General features: G+C 44.9%; 1 protein-coding gene across 1 annotated transcript in view; it reads right to left on the bottom strand.

The window, feature by feature from the left end:
• The window catches only part of ARCN1 (archain 1), a 153,224-nt gene that overhangs the window by 111,602 nt on the left and 14,687 nt on the right, over positions 1–26,935 (bottom strand). Inside the window, exon 2 of the mRNA XM_069224754.1 lies at positions 24,019–24,282. Coding sequence (XP_069080855.1) covers positions 24,019–24,282 — 264 coding nt within the window. The remainder of the gene's footprint in view (positions 1–24,018; positions 24,283–26,935) is intronic.

Below are 26,935 nucleotides of genomic sequence, written 5' to 3'. Positions count from 1 at the left end.
ATGGCTCTGCCTTTGACGGGGTCTTGAAACACCTGTTTCGCGTGTTTTAACATGCCTGGTAACATAGGCAGACTCAGATATTGGCTATGTGTTGATGACAGGGTATTGAATAGAAAGTCATCCTCTATAGGTTCTGCATGCAGTGCTACATTGTGAAAAGTAGCTGCTCTGGACGCCACCTGCATGTAAGCAGTACTGTCTTTAGGTGGTGATGGTCTTGCCGGGTAGCAATCCGGACTATTGTCAGACACTGGTGCATCATATAGATCCCATGCATCTGGGTCATCCTGGCTCATCCCTGTGTGCGTTGGTGATTGCATCATTGGGGGTGTTGCAATTGGTGACAGTTGTGGTGAGTGCTGTGGCGATGGCTGTGACGAAAAACGTGATGGTGTTTTTTCTTTAGCCACTTTTGCTTTTGGCTGTTTTTCTGTTTCTTGGAAAGCGAGTTTCCGTTTCATTTTAATTGGGGGAAGAGTTCTTATTTTCCCTGTGTCCTTCTGAATATGGAGCCTTCTTTGTGTATAGTCTGGCTCTCCCATCTCTAATTCTTGTCCAAATTTATGGCCTTGTATTTGTGATGAAAGGCCTGGTTCTTCTGAATAGGAGCTCTGTTTCGGCTCCGAGGCTGGGTGTTTCGGCACCGGAACCTTTTCTGCAGTCTTTTTCGGCTCCGAAGCCTCCTTTTTCGGTTTCGGGGTGCAGATATCTCGGTGCCGAGTTTGGTCGGAGCCAGTATCTCGGTGCCGAGTATACTCTGTGCCGGTATCTCGACCGGAGTCTGATGTCTTTGACACTTGTGTGCCCTTTTTCAGTGCTGATGGTTGTTCACCGTGCTTACGGGTTAAGCCATGGCCTGCCGGCGATGGCGTCCCCTGGGCTTTCATTATCTTTGTGTGAGTTTTGACCGGGGCAGTTTTACTCACGGTTTGTTGCCTCGCCGGCTGCTCACTTTTGGTCTCGTCCGAATCAGGGATGGAGAAAGTCTCCTCTTCTTTGACGTTGTGGTGTCCTGCCGGCGTCGACGCCATTTGAAGCCTTCGAGCTCTTCGGTCCCGTAGAGTCTTCTTCGACCGAAATGCCCGACAGGCCTCGCAGGTATCCTCTTTGTGTTCAGGGGACAAACACAAATTACAGACCAAATGCTGGTCTGTATAAGGATACTTATTGTGGCATTCGGAAAGTGGTCCGTTCCATGAGCCTTGAAGACGCAAGCGATCAGGCCGACCAGGCCCCGCCGAGGAGTGGAAGCCCCAAAGGGCTACCGGAGCTCTTCTTTTGTTCGGTGTCGAGCTGCTATTACTAATCCTATACCGAACGCAAACAATACCGTCAAATTTTCCGAGATTTAACTAACTTTCCGAACCGAAACACGGAGCGAAGAGGAACACGTCCGAACCCGATGGCGGAAAGAAAACAATCTAAGATGGAGTCGACGCCCATGCGCAATGGAGCCGAAAGGGGAGGAGTCCCTCGATCTCGTAACTCAAAAAAACTTCTTCGAAGAAAAACAACTTGTAACACTCCGATCCCAACACTAGATGGCAGGATAATGCACAGCATGTGTATCTGCAGCTACACATGCCCAGAATCAATACAAACAGGTAAGTACATATTGCAAGAGAAATACTTTCAGGTTTTAATAACCGACATGGTTTTCAGAGGGGGCTAGGTACCCTATGGAGGAAAAACAAATACTGAACACAGGTATAGTACAGCGACTTACAGGACCAATCTACTTGAATTAAGGTAAGTGTGGGGCAAGGTCCAAGGCAGCACAAACAGGTTACCTCAGGCAGCACTGGGGCGGCCAGGTGCAGAGGGGCTTTCAGCGTCAGGTGCCCTATATTATCCTATTGGGGGGGCAGAAGACATGTACTTCATTCGGGCACTTCACAACAAATTACGAGATCAATTTCCTTGACTTAGGGTAAATGAGGGGCAAGGTCCAAGGAAGTAACAAAAGATCACCGCAGGGGGCACTGGGGCAACAGAGAGCAGAGGTGCTTTTCATCATCAGGTGCCCAAGTGTTATCCTATGAAGGATCGGTCCAGTGAAAAAGAGGCTGCAGGTTTGGACTCGGAGGCCAGTCGGGCTGAACCAGCAAGTGGGCTCAGCTTTCACAATGCTCGGGGACGTGGGGACACCTTTGGGTCCTCTACTCCACGGGCCAAGGGCAACGGATGCAGAGGTGTCTTGAGGCATTGGATTTTCATCACTGGGAGCCCTCGCGGTTGAGGGTGCCTGCAAACAGAGGCTGCAGGCGGCGGCGAGTTCACAGTGTGCAAGTCCAAGGTGGTCTTTGTCTCTGGAGGGCCAGGGGACCACACTGGCACAGTTGGTCTACTTCAGCTCTGGCTAGGCGGCTTTTAATCAGTGGTGCTTTCCGGTGTCAGGTTTTGGAATTCTGGAGTCCTCTCAAGTCTCTTGGAATTCCTGGGTCTTTGCTGAAGGAAGGCAGTTCTCCCAGGCTTTTGGAGGCACAACAGCTTGCACAACGGGACGACTTTGGCACAATGTGCAGGAACAGCAGAAAGGCCGGCAGGGCTGATGCCAAGTCAGTTGCTTCTTCCTCAGTCTTTGCTTTCGCGGCTCTTGAGTGTCCTCCTTCGTAGATCAGCAGGAATCTGAGGTCTCGATATAATGGGGACCCTTAAATACTGAATTAAGGGCGTTAAGGGGAGTGAAAGGTAGTAGCCAATAGGTTACTAACCCCTGGGGTCCCTACAGCCCCTAAGACTGGTGAAAACTAGTCAGCACAATAGCAGTTGGTAAGTTTTCAAGGGGCACCTCTATGGTGCTCTCTGGGTGCATGTATTAATAAATGCATCACTGGAATCAGTGAAGGTTCCATTTTCTAGGAACTTACAGAGGTGCAAAGACCTGTCCACTTGGGGGACCAAGTGACCAGGTATCTTGTTTTAGGGAAGGAACACTGGCACAGGGGACCTGGTTAGCAGGAACCGAGAGTACGTCAGTCATAGTTGCATAAAAAAACAGGCAGGTTCGGCAACCAAAACCCCGTTTCCTACAGGAACAACATACAGAACTTGTACTGCTGAATGAAGAAGTGCAGAATAGGCAGACCCTGAAAGGGTCAGACCTTGGTCCATGGTAGGGACCAAGAATTTGAGGTGTAAAATTTGCTATCCCTTTCCTCCATGGAAACCACCTCTATGATCCCTTGGTTCAGCAAGGCAAAAAAATCCTCCTCCCAATTTAAGACTAGTGACAAACAGCATGTTTAAGTGGAAGGAGGTCCCTAAAGAGAAGACAGAAAGAGAGGGACACAGCCCTTGCGGATTAGCCAATGGCCCAGTAATCCACTAGGAGGGTCTCTCACTTAGAGAAGTCAAAGGAGACACTAAGCATACTAACAAAAGGTGGTGATGAAAGAAGGGTGAGGTAGTGAAATCAAGACACTTTTACGGCAGCAGCGCAAGCAGAATATAGTGTACTAGAGATGATGGTTTTCCAGTTTCACTCCGAAAAGAGCAGGAAATTTGTTGAGGCGTTATGATGGCCTTCAAAATGAGGCGCTGCTGGGTTTGTTGTATTCTTAAGTGGCCTGAGGTCTTTCTGCACTGTTAGTGGAATTGTTTCTAAAGAGAGACCAGGCCAAGCGATCATGCTGTAGCTCTGCTGTTTTTCAAGCACTTCATGGAGGAATCAGACTTCTCTCCATACAGCTTCTTACTATCCAAAGGGAATGCACCGGACGGTTGCTTGGACATATTCTCAGAAGTCAGTGAGATGCATCCCAGTGTAATGACAGCCATGCCCAGAAATTAGCCCAAAGTGTTCACTGAATCCAGGCCTCAGTTCAGGATCTATTTGGAAGCCTCTAAACCTTTGCGGGTCAGATGAGAAAAGCACTTTCATGTGGTCAGGTAAAAGGTACGTTTTTCCAGTTCCAATAGTGTGCAAAGAGCAGCTCAGGAGATATCGGACATTCACAGTGTGAAGAGCAAGGCTGTAGAAGCAAAGATTTTTTCTCAGAGAACCCAGTCTCTTAGACTCAGTCTTGAGGCGCAGTAGTAAAGGCATTCAGCATCGCAGAGGAAGCTTGATCTACCATGCTCTATGGAGATGGGTGAGAAAATAAGAAATTTGGGTCACAAGGTGAGGGCCTGTGCCACCTGGAAATTTGTCTGGATTATCAGGCAAGAGAAGAATTTCTTCTAGGCAGGTATATCAAGCTTCCAAGATTTCTGTCAAAACGGAAGACTTGGCCACATTTGTAGGAAAAGTCAATTCTAGTACTCCCACTGCACCACAGTGAATGAAGAGACTTCCTCTGAAGGAGGGCCAGATGTGCAAGGGATGACCCCCTTCTGAACATGTATTCAGGCCTCTTGCATTTTGCAAGCCAAGATGAGGCCACCATCTGTGTTGTACAATGGAAGGTTTTTATCAGCCTGTGAATAATCATTCTCTATGAAAACAATCTTTGCGGGCTTGACTAGAGCATTGGATTCGGACCTGAAGAGGTCCTCTATGTGATCTTCCTCCTAGTCCCTAGGGAGAGCTTATCCCAAAGGTTTGTCATCAAACCTGGCCCTAACATTTTCTTATGAAATTCTGATAATCTCCACCAACGATGGTCGTGGTGAAACTATTTCCGTTGGCTGTGCCAAGCACGTCAAGGCTGGCACCTTGGAGGGCGCAGGCTTTGGCAGAAAAACAAAACAGATGCACGTTAAGCAGAAGAGTCGGGAGGCTTCAGAGCTTCTAGAGTCACCAAACTTATAGGAGCAGGCTAAGCCTTGGGAAGTGGCCAGATGATATTGGAGCAAACCTGTCAACTATTGATAATGGCCTGCCAAAAGGCGTTAACCAGAGATTGGTTGCTGATTGAAGTCAGAAAGATCAACCATTTTTTTTTTGTTTTTAAGTCAAAGTAGCTCTAACAAGGAGGAATCCGCCATCAGGGAACACCCAAAAAGTAGAGGTGGGTGAGCCACTGAAGGTTCAAGCCGAGGTCGAATAACATGCCTGGCTCTAGCTCAGCTCACGGTCCTCAAGCTGAAAATGTGCAGAGCATTAATATGGCTTCGGCCTGCCACCCACGCTATAACGTCATGTACCATGAATGAAAGACCAAACATTTGTGAAGCAGGAGAAGGTGGGCATTTAGCATGTGCCTGAGGCCAGGTGTGGACTGGTTTTAAAATCACAGCCCACCACCCCCACACAAATCCGTTGTTCCGTGTTGGGTCCAGCTTGCATGGTTTCTAAGAGCTGTAGTGCCAGCAGCAGCTCCTCCCTAATGCAGCACAGTGCACTCCCATTCTGTGCAGAATTTTGTACAGAATGACAATCAGCCAGCCCAAGCAGGCAGAGCACATCCACTCATCCCAGCCTTAGAGCACAAAAGGAGAGTACTGTGCAGCAGAGTTCACAATCCCCAAGGGAAAGTGAAGGAAGCTATCAGAGGAGTTCTGGTTTGGTCTTAGCACCCACGTTTCAAAGTTGGCCCGGTGAGGCTTTCCCTAGCATGACTTTGCCAATGCAGTGGCTAAACTGCACAATTAAACACCTGCAATCTATTCAGGCTTCCCCAAGTTATGTGATGCTAGGTGGATAGTTTATTTGACAGCACCTTCAAAAATGTGAGTTCAGGATGTGTGCAATGCTGAAACCTTTAGGGTTTGATTTGTTAGCCTGTAATGTTACTCCATGTATGAGAATCAAGACCACATATCGGGTGCATGTGACAACAGACTTACCTTTTCTCTCACTAATGACACTATCAGGGGGAGGGGATGAATGTGTTTTTAATTACATTTTTTAAAACTATGTGTAAGGAAATGCCTCCTTGGCATGGTTACCCCCTGACTTTTTGCCTTTGCTGATGCTAAGTTATGATTTGAAAGTGTGCTGAGGCCTGCTAACCAGACCCCAGCACCGGTGTTCTTTCCCTAACCTGTACCTTTGTTTCCACAATTGGCACACCCTGGCATCCAGGTAAGTCCCTTGTAACTGGTACCTCTGGTACCAAGGGCCCTGATGCCAGGGAAGGTCTCTAAGGGCTGCAGCATGTCTTATGCCACCCGGGGGACCCCTCACTCAGCACAGACACACTGCTTGCCAGCTTGTGTGTGCTAGTGGGGATAAAACGACTAAGTCGACATGGCACTCCCCTCAGGGTGCCATGCCAACCTCACACTGCCTATAGGTATAGTTAAGTCACCCATCTAGCAGGCCTTACAGCCCTAAGGCAGGGTGCACTATACCATAGGTAAGGGCATAGGTGCATAAGCACTATGCCCCTACAGTGTCTAAGCAAAACCTTAGACATTGTAAGTGCAGGGTAGCCATAAGAGTATATGGTTGGGAGTCTGTCATGCACGAACTCCACAGCACCATAATGGCTACACTGAAAACTGTGAAGTTTGGTATCAAACTTCTCAGCACAATAAATGCACACTGATGCCAGTGTACATTTTATTGTAACATACACCCCAGAGGGCACCTTAGAGGTGCCCCCTGAAACCTTAACCGACTATCCGTGTAGGCTGACTAGTTTTAGCAGCCTGCCACACACCAGACATGTTGCTGGCCACATGGGGAGAGTGCCTTTGTCACTCTGTGGCTAGTAAAGCGTGTACTGGGTGGAGGTGCTTCTCACCTCCCCCTGCAGGAACTGTAACACCTGGCGGTGAGCCTCAAAGGCTCACCCCCTTTGTTACAGCACCCCAGGGCACTCCAGCTAGTGGAGTTGCCCGCCCCCTCCGGCCAAAGCCCCACTTTTGGCAGCAAGGCCGGAGGAGATAATAAGAAAAACAAGGAGGAGTCACTGGCCAGTCAGGACAGCCCCTAAGGTGTCCTGAGCGGAGGTGACTAACTTTTAGAAATCCTCCATCTTGCAGATGGAGGATTCCCCCAATAGGGATAGGGATAGGGATGTGCCCCCTCCCCTCAGGGAGGAGGAACAAAGAGGGTGTAGCCACCCTCAGGGCTAGTAGCCATTGGCTACTAACCCCCCAGACCTAAACACACCCCTAAATTGAGTATTTAGGGACCCCCAGAACGCAGCAAGATAGATTCCTGCAACCTAAGAAGAAGAGGACTGCTGAACTGAAAAACCTGCAGAGAAGACGGAGACACCAACTGCTTTGGCCCCAGCTCTACCGGCCTGTCTCCCCACTTCTAAAGACACTGCTCCAGCGACGCATTCCCAGGGTCCAGCAACCTCTGAAGCCTCCGAGGACTACCCTGCATCTAGAAGGACCAAGAACTCCTGAGGACAGCGGCTCTGTTCCACAAAGACTGCAACTTTGCAACAAAGAAGCAACTTTGAAACAACACACGTTTCCCGCCGGAAGTGTGAGACTTTGCACTCTGCACCCGACGCCCCCGGCTCGACTTGTGGAGAACAAACACCACAGGGAGGACTCCCCGGCGACTACGAGACCGTGAGTAGCCATAGTTGACCCCCCTGAGCCCCCACAGCGACACCTGCAGAGGGAATCCCGAGGCTCCCCCCTGACCGCGACTGCCTGCTTCAACGACACGACGCCTGGTAAAGACACTGCACCCGCAGCCCCCAGGACCTGAAGGATCCGACCTCCAGTGCAGGAGCGACCCCCAGGTGGCCCTTTCCCTTGCCCAGGTGGTGGCTACCCCGAGGAGCCCCCCCCCTTGCCTGCCGGCATCGCTGAAGAGACCCCTTGGTCTCCCATTGATTTCTATTGCGAACCCGACGCCTGTTTGCACACTGCACCCGGCCGCCCGTGCTGCTGAGTGTGTACTTTTTGTGTGGGCTTGTGTCCCCCCGTGCCCTACAAAACCCCCCTGGTCTGCCCTCCGAAGACGCAGGTACTTACCTGCTGGCAGACTGGAACCGGGGCACCCCCTTCTCCATTGAAGCCTATGGCACCACTTTGACCTCTGCACCTGACCGGTCCTGAGCTGCTGGTGTGGTAACTTTGGGGTTGCTCTGAACCCCCAACGGTGGGCTACCTTGGACCCAAACTTGAACCCCGTAGGTGGTTTACTTACCTGCAAAAACTAACAAACACTTACCTCACCCAGGAACTGTTGAAAACTGCACGAAGTGTCTAGTTTTAAAATAGCTATATGTAATGTATGTGAAAACTGTATATGCTATTTTGCTAATTCAAAGTTCCTACATGAAATACCTTTCATTTGAAGTATCAATTGTAAATCTTGAACCTGTGGTTCTTAAAATAAACTAAGAAAATATATTTTTCTATACAAAAACCTATTGGCCTGGAATTGTCTGAGTGTTTGTTCCTCATTTATTGCCAGTGTATGTACAACAAATGCTTAACACTACTCCTCTCATAAGCCTACTGCTCGACCACACTACCACAAAATAGAGCATTAGAATTATCTATTTTTGCCACTATCTTACTTCTAAGGGGAACCCTTGGACTCTGTGCATGCTATTTCTTACTTTGAAATAGTACATACAGAACCAACTTCCTACACTATGACTCTTAATAAATCCATTTCCATGCAGTGAAATAATCTGATGTGCTGAGGTCAAACACTCCCACATGTTAAATAAGGAAAATGTTACTTACCCTGCAAGCATCTGTTTGCGGCATGTAGTGCTGTAGATTCACATGCTCTGCATACTGCTGTCATTTAGTGTTGGACTTGGATGTGTGGAGGTTGTTTTTCTTTGAAGAAGTCTTCTGAGTCACAAGGTAGAGGGACTTGTCCTCCTCAGTAATACTGCGCATGCGCATCGACTTCATTGTTAGAATGTGCTCTCACAGGCGGGTGAGAATGGAGTACAGAGAATAAGTGAAAGTAAAGAGATGTTCATGCGAAACTGTGAGAAAAATCAGTCAATGGCCACTGGTGTCCAGGGAGGAGGGTGGGCACAGGTGAATCTACAGTACTATATGCCACGGACAGATGCTTAGTGGGTAACTTTTTCCATTTGAGGCATATGATGGCTGTAGGTAGACATACTTTGCAAAGCAGTTCCCCTCAAAAGCAGTGGCTAGCCTGTGGGTGCTGCAGCTGTGTGAAAGAAATACATAGCACTTCCTGACCCACATTGGCTTGCTAGCGTGCTAAAACATCCACAAAATTATCTCTTGTAAAAGTGGGTGGTGTGGACCATGTAGCTGCCTTACATGTCAGCTACCACTGATGCTTCTTTCTTCCTTCCTAGTACTTTGTACTCTAGGAGGTGTAGGTAAGGCTCTTTTGGCTGTAGCATAGCATGTTTGAATGCACTTAACTATCCATCTGGCTATGCCCGATTTGATTATAGGGTTCCCTTTATGGGGAGGTGAAAAAGCAAAAAAATAGTAGCTGAAAGTTTTAGGCATATCAACATATAGAACATTAGGTCCTTTTTAACATCTAATATGTGGAGAGCCCTCTCCACAACTGAATGTGGTTGTGGGAAAAAGACTGGTAACTCAATTTATTGACTGAGGTGAAAATGGGGAAATAACTTTAGGGAGAAATTGAGGGTTTATACGTAGAACCACTCTGTCTCGCTGGAAGATGGTCCTTCTACAGTTAAAGCCTGGAGCTCACTAACATGTCTAAGTGAGGTGATCACTTCTAAAAATGCCACTTTCCAAGAAATGAACTGAAAGGGACATGTATGCAGTGGTTCAAATGGAAGACCCATAAGATGTGTAAGAACATTGTTAAGATTCCATGAGGGTGCAAGTGTAACCTGTAGTTGAATAACTCGAGTCTCTTTACGAAGGCTTTAATGACTAGTATTTTGAATAATGAGACAGGTTTGCAGATAGGCAGTCATTGCAGCAAGATGTTATCTTATAGACGTAAAAGCTAAACCAGCTTTTTGTAGATAAAGCAAGTAGCAGACAATGTCTTGTACATTGGCTTTGAAAGGGTTAATGCATTCCGAATTACATTAGCAGACAAGTCTTTTCCATTTTGCTGCATAGTAAACTCTAGTGGTAGGTCTACTAAGGGCTTCTGAGTGGTAATACATTCAGGTGGCAAATCAAGGTAATCAAACTTTATGACCTCAGGCACCAACTTGCCAAGCTGAGAGCTTTGGGATCTGGGTGCCCGTGTTCTCCATGGTTGTGTGAGAGAGAAATTCCAGCTGTTGGGGAGCTTCTTATGTGGAACTACAGAGAGGACTAGTAGTGTTGTGAAACAGGGTTGGCAAGTTTAGGTGGGAGCTACTGGAATTATTGTGAGAGATGTTTGCCTAAGATTCCGAACCAGAAAAGGAAGGAGAGAGGAGGAAACACATAGGCAAATATCTCTGACCAACTCATCCATAGTGCACTTCCCTTGGATAGTGGGTGTGGGAACCTGGAGGCAATGTCTGGGCACTTTGCATTTCCTGTGATTGCAAAACAAAAAAGTGTATCTGAGGGAACCCCCATCTGAGGATGTATGGGAGGATGACTTGGGGATGGAGTTCCAATTTGGGGACTTGTTGCTGCATCCCGCTGAGAAGGTCTGTGTCCGTTCCTGGGAGATATTCTGCCAATAGGTGAATGTTGTAATGTAGTGCCCATCTCCAAATGGTCTGTGATAGCTGTCATGCTGTCTGAACTAACACAACCTTTGAGTGAGGTGAGGAAGAAATGCGTTCAAGGGTAGGTAAACAGCTTGAAGCTATAGGTAGTTGATATGGAGACACCAGTGTTTGTCCCATATACCCTGAATTGTAAGATCCTTCAGATGTGCACCCCATCCCGTGAGTGATGCGTCTGTCGTGCCAGTGAGTTGGTGGAACTGGGTCAAGAAAAGGCCACCCTTTCAACAGGTCGATGGGATGTCACCATTGCAGAGAGTGAGGAGTTTGGCAGTCTATCAACACTAAATATGCTAACTGACCCTGTGACTGAGACCACTGGCAGGCTAAACACTCCTGCAACGGGTGCATGTTTAATTGAGCATGAGGTACTATGGCGATGCAGGAGGCCCTAAGAGGCGCATGACTGTCCTCACAGAGTTATTGATTTGTTTGAAACTGAGGTAGATGTCTGAATGTTTCGTACTCTTCCAGAATTTGGGTAGGCAAATCCAGTTTGTGTGTTTAGATTTGCCCCTAGATATGGCTGATTCTGCTGAGGATGTAGGAGAGACTCAGGAACATCGATGGTGAATCCTAAGCAGTGTAGCAGATCTGTCGTAATCTACATGTGCTGTAGGCACTGTTGGTGAGTGTTGATATTAATAAGCCAATCGCCCAGATGTGGAAATATGTGTACTTTGTCTGCGCAAATGGGCAACCACTACTGGCAGACACTTGGTGAATACTTGAGGTACTATAGTTACCTCGAATGCAAGGACCTTGAATTGATAATATTTCCCACCAACCATGAACCTGGGGTACTTGCGATGTGCTGGGTGTATTGGAATGTTGAAAAAGGCGTCTTAAATCAAGGGCTGCAAGAAAGTCACCTATTTGGAGGTATGGGATCACGTCGGAGTGTGACCATATGGAAATACAGGATGTAGTGATTTAGGGGCCGTAAATCTAAAATGGGATGTAAAAGTCTGTCCTTTTTTGGGGATTAGGAAATATAAGGAGTATAATCCTGACCCTTGATGTTGTAGAGGGACAGCTTCTTAAAGAAGAGCTTAAACTTCCTGTTTGAGCAGCATCTGATGTTCCACTGATCACCTGCGGGTGCGAGGTGGAACTTTGGGAGGTGTGGTAATGAGCTCCAGACAGTAACCATGTGGGATAATGTCCAACACCCACTGGTCTGATGTTATGGACTGGCATGCGGGTAGAAAATCTTGTAAATGACCATACAGGAGTTGTAGGGTCAGGGTGTGGGAGGGATGGGGGGGGGGGGGGGGGGTCATTGCTTAGAGGTGGGAGCTCCACTATGTGGGGAAGCACCTTTGCCTGGACCCTTAGTATTGTGCCCCCTGTAGAAGTATCTATAGTAGCCTTTGGAGGAGGGATATAGACCTGCTACATTGGTAGGAGGTAGAGGCTTCTCAAATGGTGGTTTTGTAACCACCAGAATAGCTAGAACGGTGAAAGGAGCCTCGGGGTGGAGGGGTTTGGAGGGCTCCCATGGATTTAGCCTCTTCAGTGTCTATGTAATTTTTTTCTAGGGCCTCGTCGACTTGGGGGCTGAAAGCGAGAGGTTTCTTGTCAAAAGGGTACATTCAGAAGGTTTTGCTGTATATCCAACTTGAACCCTGAAAAATGTAGCCATGTGTGTCACGGAGCAGGATGCTGGTATTAATACCTCTTGTTGCAGAGTCAAGGGCATAACGTATGGAGATATCAGAAATGAGTTTGCCCTCTTGTCCCCTTTTCCTGTGCTCATCTGGGAGATGTTGAAGGAACCGCTCCATTTCATCCCAGTGAGCACGGTCATTTCTAGTAAGCAAACCTACAGAGTTGGCGATACTCTACTTGCTTGCAGATTGGTCCTCAATGCACTTCATTTCCTTCTCGGGTGGCAGGGTATCACCACTAGCTTTAGAATTTGCTCTTGTACAAGCACCGCTGATTACCAGCAAGTCTGGTGGTACCTGATAGATATATCTATTTTTTTAAATCAATCCTGGGCATTATTATTCTAGCCTGAACCAGGTCTTTGAAAATTTCACCTGTGTGACCTAACATTGCTTCAAGCATTGGTAAATACAGAGTGCCCCTCTGTACAAGACAGCGTTTCAAAAAAGGAAATCCTCTTCTAAAGGTTAATTGTGGAGCTGTACGCCATAGAAGGTAGCACCCCTAGCTATTAGTTCCTGATGGTAGTTGAATCATCAGTAGGGGTTGGTCCTGCAGGACATAGGTTTGAATCGGTGTCCTCTAAAGGATCAACATCATTGGTGTCCCAGGGGTCATTAGGTGGTGGTGTCCCAAAAGTCCAAAAGTGTCATCCCCTGTATCACTTGCACCTGTACCATCTCCAGGGTATCCCTAAGGTGATAGGTTTAAGGGATCTGCAACAGACTGTGGTGTAGGTGGCGAGTCTGGTGGTGGAAGTGGAGGAAGTGGCTTTGTCCACTTTCTTCTTTTTCAGTGGATCAGGGGAATAAACTGGCTCTTGAAAAGACAGCTGTTTCTCTGAAGATGTCGGTATTGTAGTCGGAGGCTTACCTTTAACTATTGAAACCTTAAAAAGGCATACATATGCCCATTATTAAATAAAACAAACTTGGACCCACGTGATCCCAACAACTAAAGACCAATTACAAATGGACCTTTCCTGGGCAAACTAATAGAAAGAGCAGTATTCACCCAGATGTCCCAATTCATTGAAGATAACGCGATACTTTCAGACTACCAAACTGGTTTCCGCCCATGAAAAGGCACTGAATCTGCCCTCATCGTCATCCGGGATGATCTTAAAAACAGTCAAAGCTATGGAGTTGCTGCACTACTTCTCCTGGACCTCTCAGCTGTTTTTGACACTGTTGACCATGACACCCTAATTCAAAGACTCCACGAAGCTGGCATAGAAGGGACTGCTCCCGACTGGATCAGAAAACAGAACTACATTCATCTTTTCTTCCCCTTTCTTGGCCAAACCCTACTTCACAAAAGCAGGGGTCCCTCAAGGATCAATCATCTCACCTGTGCTTTTCAACATCTACATGATGCATTACCAGTACTGATCAATGTATTTCAACTCACATGCTACAACTTTGCAGATGACACACAAATGCTCATTAATTTGGAATGCCATCAAGACATTGGAAACTCACAAATCTTCAGGTGCCTTAGAGTGGTTGATCAGTGGATGACTTGGAGCCATTGCAAACTGAATGCTTACAAATTGGAAATTCACATGTGGCAACTGGAAACATTATGACCCACTCTGTGCCTGGCCTGATGATCTGAGACTAACTCCAAGTATCTATGGAAGTTTTAAAAAAAAAAGAACCTTGGAATAACCATGGACTCCAAGATAACAATGAATGCCCAAGTGGACAAATTAGCAAGATCAAGCTTCATCACCTTGAAAACTCTGCAACACATCTTTCCTCACCTCTATCTACTATGAAGAAACTTCCGTGCATTCGTACCTCGGTTGCCAGACTACTACTACATGTAAAGCCACAATCCCACAGCTCCCCTGCCTTGAAGGCACTACACTGGTTACGGGTTGCCAGAAGATACACCTTCAAGTTGCTTTGTATCACCCACAAAGCTGTACATGGAGCATGACTGCTTTTCATCAGTGAATAAAAAATAAAAAAAACATTCAACACCAAAACCTCCAGTCAAGATTAGCACCCTGCCTTAAACCACCACCATAGAAGGAAAAGACAATAGGTGGTACACCCGTCTCTGTTCAAGGGGCCAAACTATGGAATTCTTTACCCACAAATATAAGATCTACGGATAACTATCTTATATTCAGAAGACTACTCAAGAGTTGGTCTTTCCTTCATAACCGCCATATCCAAACAGCAATGGACTGCATATGCCTGTGTCTGTAAACATTTATAATCTGATTATGTGTATATATGTCTAGATATGTTTATTTCTTTACGAAATATGTATAATTACTATTATAATATAAAAATATATATACATACTCTCTAAGCCTGTTTAACAAACGTATATTTTACTCACAGTTAAATGTATATGTGTGTATGTATATGTGTGCATATATATATGTATGTGTATATATATATATATATATATATATATAAGTCTGTATATACATATATATGTGTATATTATTATTATATGCTTAACATGCTCATAGGTCATTGCACAGTTCCTAGATAAGTTGTTAGATTAGATACTTAGGAATCTCTGTTTTCATTTTATCTATCACAATGAACAAATGTTATCTTAACTCTTTATCTGCAAGCATTTCACTAATGAAATATTGAGGAAAGAAAATAATGTTAGAAAATAACAATTAAATTAACTTCATATAGTGCACATTTTGAAAGTCTGTTTATACAATACAAAACTCAAAATATTATATCCATTATTATATACCATAAACATATATTCCTTTACTATGTTTTAAATATCTATTTATTACTTTTGTCCTAGTTTACAAGAGGGAAAAAAAAAAAATCACTCACAAGCTTTACTCTGTCTCCCCATCTTCCTATACCTCTATCAAGCTATCATCCACCCCACTCTCTGAATTATCCCAAACCCATTCTACTACTATAATCTCCAAAATAACCCTACCTAAGAGCTTCCTTCCTCTACCGCTCCTGGCTCACCCCAAACCTCAGGTTCCTACCTTGATCTCCCAAACAACCCTACTAAATTCTCACTCATTTATCTCACCTTTAATTCATTCAAAACCCCCTTCTACTACTATGATCTCCCTAACCCCTTTCTACAGACTCTTCATTCCTCCATCACTCATTGCAGGCCTCATCCTATTATCATAAGCTCCCAATTAATACTTCTGGATTCTTCCCTCCTCTATGCCAATCCAACTAACAAACTTGCACATCCTCCACTCAAATTAACTCATTCTAATACTGTGCTCATATTTCCCTATACTAATACACCACTAATCCTTTTGGGTTCCGGAGTAGTGTGCTACTCACCGAAAAGCACTTGGACGCCTCGTCAAGGGTAGTAAGCGCTATATAAATACAATTACAATATGTCCAGTCTGAATCTGTTGTTGTTAAGCATCCAATTTCTACTGTATTTTTCCGAGAACAGGCTCCACCAGTGGTTCAGTGTGCTCTTCAGAGTCGGCCTTGAAGACTTCGGATTTGTGCTTGTGATTTCGGTATTGAAGCGGAGGTTGTGGACGGTCAGCTCGCAACTGATGGGCAAGTAGGTGCGGAGGTTGTTGGCCTGAAGTCTTCGGCGTCTGAGCATCCAAACTTGGTTTGGCCAACAAGCAGGGGTGCTCCCAAGGCCTCTTGTTGAAAGAGGTGCCATGTGATTACTGAAATGTTCAACACAGGATTGAGGGTCAGGAGGTACAGTACTCACTGTTCGAGTCTCCAGTGTTATGTCAGTTATTTAAAATTCAGGGTCAGATTCAGAACTGGCCTTGAGAGAGAGAGAGAGAGAGAGAACACCTCTTCCTCTGATACCGAAGCTACGGGGGGGGTGTTCTTCACTGACGTCTTGCTGCCCAAAGAGGTTGGGTGTGCCCTCAGTGCTCCGCTGCTGCATTTCGAGCTGGCTTGCCCAACAGTCTCGGAGGGTTTTCTTTGAGTGGAATGAGCGACAGGCCTTGCAATCCACCTCCCTGTGGTCTGGTGACAAACACAGGTTACAGACAAGATGGGAGTCAGTCCATCGATATTTTGCATGACAGCAAGGGCAGAAACGGAAAGGCGTACATTCCATTACCGGGAGGGAACCCAACAGCAAAAAGAAATAATGTAGCAATGGAGTCGATACTCATGTGCAGTATCACCAGGAAGGAGGAGTCACTCTATTCCATTCTACAAGTCTTGTAAAGTACATACCTACCCGATGCCTCCCAGCACTGGAACAGTCATCACCTGTCACTAGCTAACCAGAAAAGCTAGTTGCTATAAGAGCTAGGTTAGCAAGCCCTTCCGAAAAGAAAGCTTGTTGGATAGCTGGCGCAGATCCGTGGGGTCGTTGAAGGGGCCCCAAAGTTTGGGGGCCTGGTAGGATAGAGAGCGGCCGCCCGAGCAGGATCTCCTGATTTTAGGAACCTGCAGCAAATGAGCTGAAAAAGATGTAAGTGCCCTACCAGGAATATAGGGGGTAGCTAGCGACCTCTGCAAAAAGGGACCTCTCCTGGGGAGCAATCTGTGCAAAATCTATAAGGTGTTAAATTGAACCCATTGCTTTACTCTAGCTCATGACTCAAAAGACTTCTTCTAAGAAAAATAAGCTGCACATATCCAGATCCAACACTAGATGGCAGTAGTATGCAGAGGATGCCTAGCTACAGCCACACATGCCTAGAATATACTCTTTTTTAAAGTTTTGAAGAAATTTTTATTGCAGAGTTACATGATGCTTGTTGCACAATTCACGTGGCAAACATTTTCTGGGCTCAACTCGTACACGGGCTCTTGGAGCTAAGCCAGACCCTTTGCCCACCTCTATCTCAAAGACTCTTAACAGCTCCAGGAGTGAGACAATTTCCTCATGAAACAAAAGAATTCTCCTTCTAATGGCGCATTTTGTGTTTTTTGATTGAGGATCTTTTCAGAGACTGTTCCATGAAGAGGAATGCTTTGGCATACCCCTGCAGATACTCCTATGTACTCTGATGTCGTCAGGTCCTGGGATGGTGGGGATGCAGCTGAGTCCACATGGAAGAGCTAGACAACTAATGCTGGGGAAAAAGCTTCAAGATCCAGTCCAGTCCAGTCCCTGGAGGATAGTCGTAAGTTGTAGAATTTATGGGAGGAATAATCCATCAGAAAACACAAGTTTGAGATTTATAGCTCAAACTTAAGCCAGTCAAAAGACAAGGCAAGCCAGAATTCGAAATCTCCTTTAAATGGTCACATATAATGCCACTGACACCACTCAAGAGGAAGCAAGGACCCACAAAACCGCTAGAACCTGTAAGCTTTTTTCACTCGTTTATCCAGCAGGGAACAGGGGAGCAAGCCACTGTGAAAAGCACTAAAAACGAACTGACTTTAAATTCCAAACACTCTCCTTAGATTAAGTAATGGCCCTAGGTCAGCCTGTGCGTGAAGCACATTGGCAGTCCTAATAACTTGCTGCTACATGGATACTATTACAATATTAAAGCAGTAAAACACTAATGATGAACAATTTGATGGTATCTGCTCAACCATTCCACCCCGTTGTCCTAAGGTACTAATGACAACAGCACAAGGCTGTTGTTATATCCTATTCTCAGGTTGAAAACGGGAGTGTGTGAGCGCGTGGATGCGAATGTTATGTGTGAGCGTGAGGGTGCGAATGTAGAATGTGAGCGTGAAGAGAATAGAGAGTGGGGCTGATGGAGAGAGGTGACGGTTACAGAGGGAGGCGGAGGTCGGGATGCTTTCTCTTCGAGATAACCTTTTTATTGCTGCAATAAACCAACTCGTTTGAGCTCAGGAACTGTATCCTTGTCTTTATAAACACGGATGTTACACTGGCGACGAGAGGCTTTCCCACGCAAACTTCAGAAAGCATCCTGACTCTGAAAGACAATCTCTGAGCGCAGGTTGCGTTCTCGAGCTCCCTGTTTCCACGTCAGCCGAGTCACTTGCTGTTTTCAGGACAATTTCTACGCAGATTCAAGCGCAACTGTAACTGTAAGCTGCCTACAATTTCATTGTTTTATTCCTTTTCTTCCGCTGTTCATCTGTTTTTTCTCGAGCGCAGGTTGCGCTCTCGAGCTCCCTGTTTACACGTCAACCGAGTCACTTGCTGTTGTCAGGACAATTTCCACGCAGATTCAAGCGCAATGGCCTAGCCCGTTTCCAAGGCAACCCACACGCTTTTCAGACTTAAAGACTTCTGTGTTCTGTGTCTCCTGTTTTCAGGACAATTCTCTTGAAAAATACATATGATAAGCAAATTTCAGCGTCCATTGCTCAAAAGCCAAGCTAACTTCAGCGTCCACTGCTCCACGCAAGACTGATAAAATAAGTCCTTTTCAAATATTTTACTCTAGCTACTTGTATATATATATTTTTTTTTTCTTCTCCTCTGCACAATGCAGAATGTTGCTGCTCCTCCCTTTTTTCTCTCCACTCCCGGGGATCCTCCAACCAAGTGGAGCAAGTGGAAGAAAGTATTCGAAAGGTATGCTAGAGTTTGTGATACTTCACTTAGTACTGAAAGGAGGACTGCTTTGTTACTCCACTGCCTAGGAACGGAAGGTCAAGAAGTATTCGATCATCTCCCAGATATTCCTGACACTGATTCTATTGCTTTAAACGAGTATGAAATTTGTATTAAAAAATTAGACTTGCATTATCTGCCGAAGGTCAGCACAATTTTGGAGAGGTACTATTTCAGTAAGAGACTTCAACGTGAAGGAGAAACAGTTGAGAATTACTTAACAGATCTGAGACGTTTAGCTTCCTCATGCAGGGTTGGCTCTACATTGGAGGAACGAATCCGTGATCAATTCATGCTAGGATGCAAAATGGATAAAGTACGTGACGAACTATGGTTGTTAGATGATCCACATCTAGATGAGGTCATCCTGCTGGCAAAAAGAATTGAACACTCTGTAAAGTGTGTTGAGGTCATGAAGAAACAAGAGTACAAGGAGGTGTCTGTAGTGGGGAAAGACAGTAGACCCAATAACTCCTTTCAAGGGTCTGTCAACAATAAAAGATGTTTTAGATGTGGTAAAGAAGGACATTTTGCTAATGACAAATCATGTCCTGCTTCTAAAGCTTTCTGCTCGTACTGCAAGAAGAAGGGTCATTTCTTTGCGGTATGCAACCAACGAAAGTTTAAGAAGTCAGTCCACTCCATTGCTAATGATCCTGATGAAACTCAGAGGGTTGGTGACTTTCAGTGTGGTCAGATTGTGTTACAAATCTCTGACTGCAAGGCTAAGGGGCCTGTAGACTATGTATTGGTGGAAGGAGCAAGGACATTAATGCTGTTCGACTCTGGTGCCAAAATAACAATAATATCCAATCAATTTTATCAGGAACATCTTGAAGGGAAGGTTCAACTTTTCAAGCCTGACATCAGACCATGCGCTTATGGCGGAGAACCCATAGAACTACATGGGTACTTCCTAGGTTTACTGGAATATGCTCAGCGATTCGCCACGGGCAAGGTGTATGTTTCAAAAAAAGGGGATAGCATAATTAGTTGGTGGCATCAAAAAGATTTGGGGGTGATGCTTGACCCCAACAGATCTCCTTCCATTCTCCTTAAGGAACTGCCGTGTGAGAGAGAAATAAATAACACTGAAGTAAATCCAGATTTCATTTCTACTCTTCGTCAAGACTTCAGAAACTTATTTAGTGATAAGATAGGGTGCATGCAAGGTTATTCACACAAGATCAAATTGTTTCCCGGATCTGTTCCTTTTTGCAGCAAGGTACGGAGTGTACCTTTTTCCATAAGGGATGATCTTCAAACTGAATTGATGAAACTAAAGGAACAAGGAATAATCGAAGAAGTAGAGGGCACAGAATGGTTGGCCCCCATTGTTACTGCAAGGAAAGCTAATGGCCAGATTAGACTTTGTGTGGATCTCCGCAAGCTCAACAAGTGTGTGGTTGTAGATAGGTATCCTCTCCCTAACATTACGGAATTGCTGTCTACAGTCTCAGGGGCTAAGGTATTTTCTACGATCGATCTCACGTCGGCTTATCACCAAGTCGAACTAGATGAATCATGTAGAAACTACACGGCCTTTATCACTCCGTATGGCACCTTCAGATTTGTACGTTTGCCTTTTGGTCTGATTTCTGCCGCTTCCGTATTTCAAAGGTTGATGGAACGTGTGTTGAAAAGTTTGAGTGGAGTATGTGTATATCAAGATGACATACTAGTATATGGTAAGGACTTCAAAGAACATATGACAAGACTCAGAGAGGTGCTTAAAAAATTAGCAGAGAGTGGTCTAACTATAAAGGCTGAGAAGTGCAAGTTTGGGGTGGAGGCCATTGATTATTTAGGGCACACTATTTCTGGTGGGGGTGTTTTACCCAGGAAAGAACTGGTCGACTCTATTCGGTGTTTGGCTTCTCCCACTTCGAGAGAGGAACTAGTGCGATTCCTTGGTATGACTGAATTTAACAGTAAATTTGTCAGGAATTTTGCCAGTTCATGTTTTAACATGAGAAGTTTGTTAAAAAAGGGAGCTGATTTCAAGTGGAATGATGAATGTGAGAAGGAATTTTGTAATCTCAAGGAGTCTCTTACGACAGCGCCCACACTCAAGAATTTTAATCCTAATGATCGTTCTATTTTGACGACTGATGCCAGTAATAAGGGGTTGGGAGCAGTTTTACAACAAGGTGGTTTAGATCCAGAAAACACCATTGCCTTTATTTCTAGAAGTCTTAGAGGTGCTGAGAGCAAATATTCGGTGATCGAGAGGGAGGCACTGGCGGTCTTTTGGGCGATTAAGAAGTTAAAGTTTTTGTGGGGAGGTTCTTTTGTCGTGAGGACTGATCACAAACCTTTATGTCAAGTTTTTTATTCTAAGGGGATTGATTCTGTCTCAAGCAGGATCACTAAGTGGATTGTTGGATTACAGGAGTATGATTTTGTCGTAGAATATGTTCCTGGTTCGCATAACTTATCGGCTGATGTTTTATCTAGATTAGTTTCTACAGAAAGTCGGAAGTATGAGAACGAGGGTCTGGAGGGTGATGATACAGAATGTTTTGATTGGGTGTGTGAAGTCAGTTTTGAAGTAATCCCCGAGGCCAAGTGGGGTGAAGAAACTTTGGGAGATGTGGTGCTACAAGAAGTCATTAAGTTATTACAAGATAATTGGAGGAGTAAAAAACAAGGTAGTGGGGGGAGTGCAGAATTTTGGAACGTAAGAAATGAATTGGTTTGTGTTGATGGACTGTTATTAAGAGGTACAAGGTTGGTTCCCCCTAGTAGTGCGAGGAGTCAATTAGTAAATCAGGCTCATGATAGTCACATGGACATCTCGAAAACCAAAGAGAGGTTGCGTTCCTCCTATTGGTGGCCAGGGATGGACATTCAAGCTGAAAGGGTTGTCAGAGATTGTCTACAGTGTGCAGTGAGTGAAAAAGCTTTGAAACCTCGTGTTCAACCCATGATCACTAAGGAGACATCAAAAGGTCCGTGGCAAGATATTGCACTAGATATCTTAGGACCCATTTATAGTGGGGGCATGGCCGAATATATGATTGTGGTGATTGATATGTTTTCAAGGTGGCCTGAGGTGAATTTTACTGGAAGTATCGAAACTAACAAGGTAATTAAATTTATCAAGAAGTTAATAATTCAAGAAGGTTTACCCAATACCATTCTCACAGATAATGGTGTACAGTTGGTTTGAGGGGAAATGAATTATTTTTTGCATGGGTGTGGTATCAAGCACAAACTCTGTGCTTTGTACCATCCTGAGTGTAATGGTATGGTGGAACGTTTTAATCGGGTTCTCAAAGAAACCATCTTCATTGCTAAGGATAACCAATTGAACTGGAAGGAAGAAGTGTTAAAAAAGGTCTATGTTTATAGACATACCCCTCACACGTCTACAGGGGAGACTCCTTTTTCCCTGTTTCGAGGTAGGCGTGGTAATTCTGATTTGGAACCCACTTGGGTTAATAATTTACTTGATGGTAAATGATGAGTGGATGTCTAGGGAGTGTGCAAAGAGGGTGAAGAGTAAAGTTAATTTTGATAGGACCCATGCTGTGAAGAAAACTGTGGTTAATGTGGGTGATTGTGTTCTAATCAGAAATCCTCTGATGAAAAAGAAACTCTCTGGTCCTATGAGGGTTGTGAAATTATTTACCAATGCTGTGAAAACAGAGGATAATAGAGTTTGGAATTTGAATAGAATTGTTAAATTTAGAGGAGGAGATTCCAAGTCCTCGTGTAGAGATGTATTTCATAAGAAGACCGTTGGAGTCTCCACACAGAACTCAGACTCAAGTAGTCGGAAGGATAACACTGGAGAGTTGCCATGCAGATCAGAAGTGAGGAGATCGAATAGATTTGTCAAACCTCCGTCACATCTTAAAGACTATGACTTGTCGTGAAGTACCTGTTTCCAAAGTTCTGTAGTTTGTTATAATTACTTTGTATTTTAGAAAAAAAAAAAACCATTTATATGCTGTTACTGTTGTTTTGTGTTAAGGAAGGGAGAAGTGTTATATCCTATTCTCAGGTTGAAAGCGGGAGTGTGTGAGCGCGTGGATGCGAATGTTATGTGTGAGGGTGCGAATGTAGAATGTGAGCGTGAAGAGAATAGAGAGTGGGGCTGATGGAGAGAGGTGACGGTTACAGAGGGAGGCGGAGGTCGGGATGCTTTCTCTTCGAGATAACCTTTTTATTGCTGCAATAAACCAACTCGTTTGAGCTCAGGAACTGTATCCTTGTCTTTATAAACACGGATGTTACAGCTGTCTGTATTCATTATGCATTCAATAACAAATACTGATGTCATAGTGTACTTAAAATAAACCAACAATTGTGGTCTACTTCATAAACCAATCATTGTGGCCCACTTTCCACTCTGCAAGGTTGCTGATCAGCAACGAAAAACAATGCAAACCCTTATCCAGGTTTTACGAAGTTGCAGCAAGAACTGCCATGAGGACTTAAGGTTGGAAAGAATGCAAATTGGGCCGTTTTTGTGCAGTCCCCTAGCCGATCTAAAATGTTTTCCACAAATTCCCTTGAAAAGTTTAGGAGATAAAATAACAAACAATACAAACAGTTTCTGCAGCTTACAATTGTAAGATACTTCTGATCTACTCCCTGAAGAATTTTGTTCACTCATTCCTTCAGTCAGCCATCATCTATCCCCTTTGATACACCATCTTCCAATGAAAGTAGTGCCTTTTTCTGTGCTCTGCACACATAACCCAACTCTCTGCACCCTGAAGAAAGTTAGGAATGGGTACACAGATCCTCTGAATCAAAGACAAAGATGCACCACATGGCACAAATTTACACCTCAATGTCCTTTACCCTCTGACCTCTCTCCCAAAGCCAACGATGAAGGATACGTTGTTATATTATGATTTTTTAATAGTGCACAAGACACTCACTATGAGTCACCAGAAACAGGACTTTGATGATAATTCAAAAATGCAATACCTACTACGTTTAAACAGTCATCACTCTAGGGAAGACACACAGAGGATCCAGGCTGAATCAATCCCTACATAGGCGGGACATTATTCACAAGCTCTTTAATGCTCCCCACAGGGCTCTTAGCTTGGAGAAAATACGAGAGTCTCCAAGCCCTCCATGTGTTTTTATGGTTGGGGGCTCTCACAACTAACAGGAAACACTTTGTACCCACCCCAAGGCATGATCACTCACTGAGTTACACGTCTAGCACTGAAATATGCAGTAAGAGTACCATTAAATTGAGTAATAGCAAGAATTGTTTATTATAACATTTAGAAAAGAAAATGTAATACAAAGCACTGTATTAAAACAAAATCATCATAAGAGACATTACCACTCTGGAGAAAAGACGTAGGGTCTCCAAGTCCTCTAGGATGTTGCTGTTCTTTGTTGTGATCAGGACCATGTAGAGCTTCTCAAGTGGTTGGTACACATAGCGTACGCTCTCAGTTTCCACAAAGGTGTGCTGTTTCCCTGTGTTCATAAGCTTGGGGAAGGCAGCTAGGAGGCCTTCGATGCGGGTGCGTGTCATCTCAACAAACTGTCGGGAGACAATTGCCTTGCCCGCCTTTGTGCACACCGCAGCAGCCAACAGCACCTATAGTAAAACAGATGAATAATCAGACAACAAATGAGCTCACACAAGCACTGCATTCGTTCAAAGTACACACAGGCAAGCTTTCATGACAGACCACAAAAGAGAGGTCAAGTCACAGTATAATCAAACTTTTATTCAATTTTTATGTTCACTCAACTCCACATCAAGCAGCATATAGTGCTTCTAAATTGAGAATGAGGCTCCTGAGAACAGCCATCTCTTCCCTCCTAAGAACTCTGACACACAAGCAAATCATGCACTTCATATATCCCAAAGGCACACCCAAGCGGACCCCTACTCAATAACTGCAGCTACGAAATTTAAGGGCTATGAGACAAATAGCGTGAATGACTTACAATCCACAGGGAGCTCTGAGGTGGAATCTGCATGCCTCTTGCTTACAGATCAGCAAATCAACAAAAAAATAAAAACAGTTATGTCCTATGGGATCACTTTGGCTCACCCAAAAGACTTAATGCTCCCTTCACCCGCTACTGACACGGAGAGAGCATTCTACAACACAGTACAGAAGCCCTACAACACCTTCTATCTCAGCTTTTTATACTAACTTCAGAAGGTGCGCTTTAGAGTTCTACTAACTGTAGCCTTTTCTAGCCTCATAGCATCCATGTGTTAACCATGACAAACAAATAAGTCGCTTCTGTTCTACTAAGATGACCCATAAGCAAAACCAAATCAAAAACAAAAGGAACATTAAGGGATTCAGAATAAGGAACATGAGTCACATTTTGCCAGTTGTTGGCTCAACATATAAAATCCTGAAAACATCACACTCTCAGGTCTGCGCTGGCAACTGTCGCGGAGAAGAAATCATCCAAAGTCAAACAGAAGCACATGACTAGTTCCAAAAAATCTTCAAGTCACAAACACAAATTTCACTGAAAAAATATAGCAACCTGGAAGGTATAACCTGGAGGGCCGGAAAACGTGGGGTACACAATGCACTTGTAACTGAAAATGGAAGGGCCATTAAAGTGATTTCAGGCTTCGGATGCCTGATCTAAAAACTGGGGTCATCAGAGGCCAGTCTATGTCGCCTGGGCTGAAGCATAGCTTGGACAATGTGGCCATAAAGGTGCCTGTTGACTTGTAATAATGGCTCAAAAGATAAAGGACCTGGCTGGAGCAACTTAGATAATAAGTCGGCCTTGGTTTCATCAGAAGGCAACGTCGATCAAGGACTTCTGTGAAGGAAAAACTTCCTTCATTAAGTGGCCCAGGTAGCTAGTCCAGCTCTGTCTTTGGGGATTTATCAAGCCTACTGCCATTTCATAAATCCAGGTAAAGCCCAACATCAGTCTAGTGAGGAGCAGCAGAATGTCCACCTCACTGTCATTATCATGGGGACATGTTGCATACACAGAAAGGTGTCACTTATCAAAATAAAGTCTCCAACATGAGCGCGTACTGGTGCTGAAGCAGAGGTCAATGATTAGGGTATGATTGCGAACTGACTGGTTGCACCTTTGTGATCTCATAGCATGACACAGGCCTGCAGTGAGCAGACAATGATTTGGGGTTGAATACTGGAGTTGGGATATGATCCTGTGCCAGCGGAGCTGGTGCCAGCACAGAAGAGACTGGCCTGGAGCCACAGTGTAAGCATGAACTAGTATTGGAATAGACCTGGGTATGGACTGCACAGGGTCACTTAGCACAGAGGAAGGATCCGCTGACATAAGGCCCAAGTCAAGTCCCTCCCTTGTCTGTGGGGCCTAAACACACACCAGAAGGAGATGGAAGTCCTTGAAAAAGCTGCAGGATGGCCTCCTTGAATGCTACAATTTACTGCAGGGTTGACGATGGGAGAGGGAAGTCTGGGATAACCATGACCAACTAAGGAACCAGATCGGAGTCAGAAAACTCTTGTGAGACGAACTGGTGATTGGCTCTTTTGTGCCTGATTTCAAGTGAAGGGATGAGGAAAGCCCAGTATAGCCTTCGTGGGCCTAAGGGCAGGTCTTCGACTTACTGGAAGGCTTTGAGCAAAAATGCCACTTTCAGCAGGACTGCCTCTTTGAAGGAATGGCAAATGGCCCTGTGACTTAGAGTGCAAGCTATTTTTAGACCACAAATTTTTGAAATGCTCGGCAATAGAGTTTTTTTCCCTGATCACTTTTCAGTGCATGAAGGAGACTTTTTCACGACTTTGAGGGGTGACCAGAGTCCAATTACCAAAGTACATGTTGTGCAGGTCTATGACCTATAGATTCCTGCAGATGTGCAACAGCGTGAATCAGGTAGTTTTCAGGAGAGACATTGTCCCTGGCATGCTGTCTGTGCGTAATGTTTTGAAACTGTCAGAAAACCAAATACGCTGGGAGCAGCATCAAAGCGACGCAACAGATGCCAGTCCTCCTGGATGAGTTCACAGAAATATGTGGAATCCAAAGCTTACTCAGCAGTTGGCCTGGGAATGCAACACTCATGGTTTTACTGTTCTGAACGAGATGTGGTTTAGGCAGTTTTGTGACCTATATATACACATTGCAGTGTGGACACGTAGTATACTAACCACCAATCACAAAGACCGCTAGTTTATACACTCTAGTGGCTCTTATCAGTTGGGATGGAGGTCAATTGGGCATGGTCACCAGGGGCCCCGGATCAACACATCCCACGATATATACTT

This window comes from Pleurodeles waltl, chromosome 3_1, assembly GCF_031143425.1.
Source record: "Pleurodeles waltl isolate 20211129_DDA chromosome 3_1, aPleWal1.hap1.20221129, whole genome shotgun sequence".
NCBI classification, from domain to species: Eukaryota; Metazoa; Chordata; class Amphibia; order Caudata; family Salamandridae; genus Pleurodeles; species Pleurodeles waltl.
Note: the sequence above shows the minus strand (reverse complement) of the source record. Positions and strands in the feature narration are given on the sequence as shown.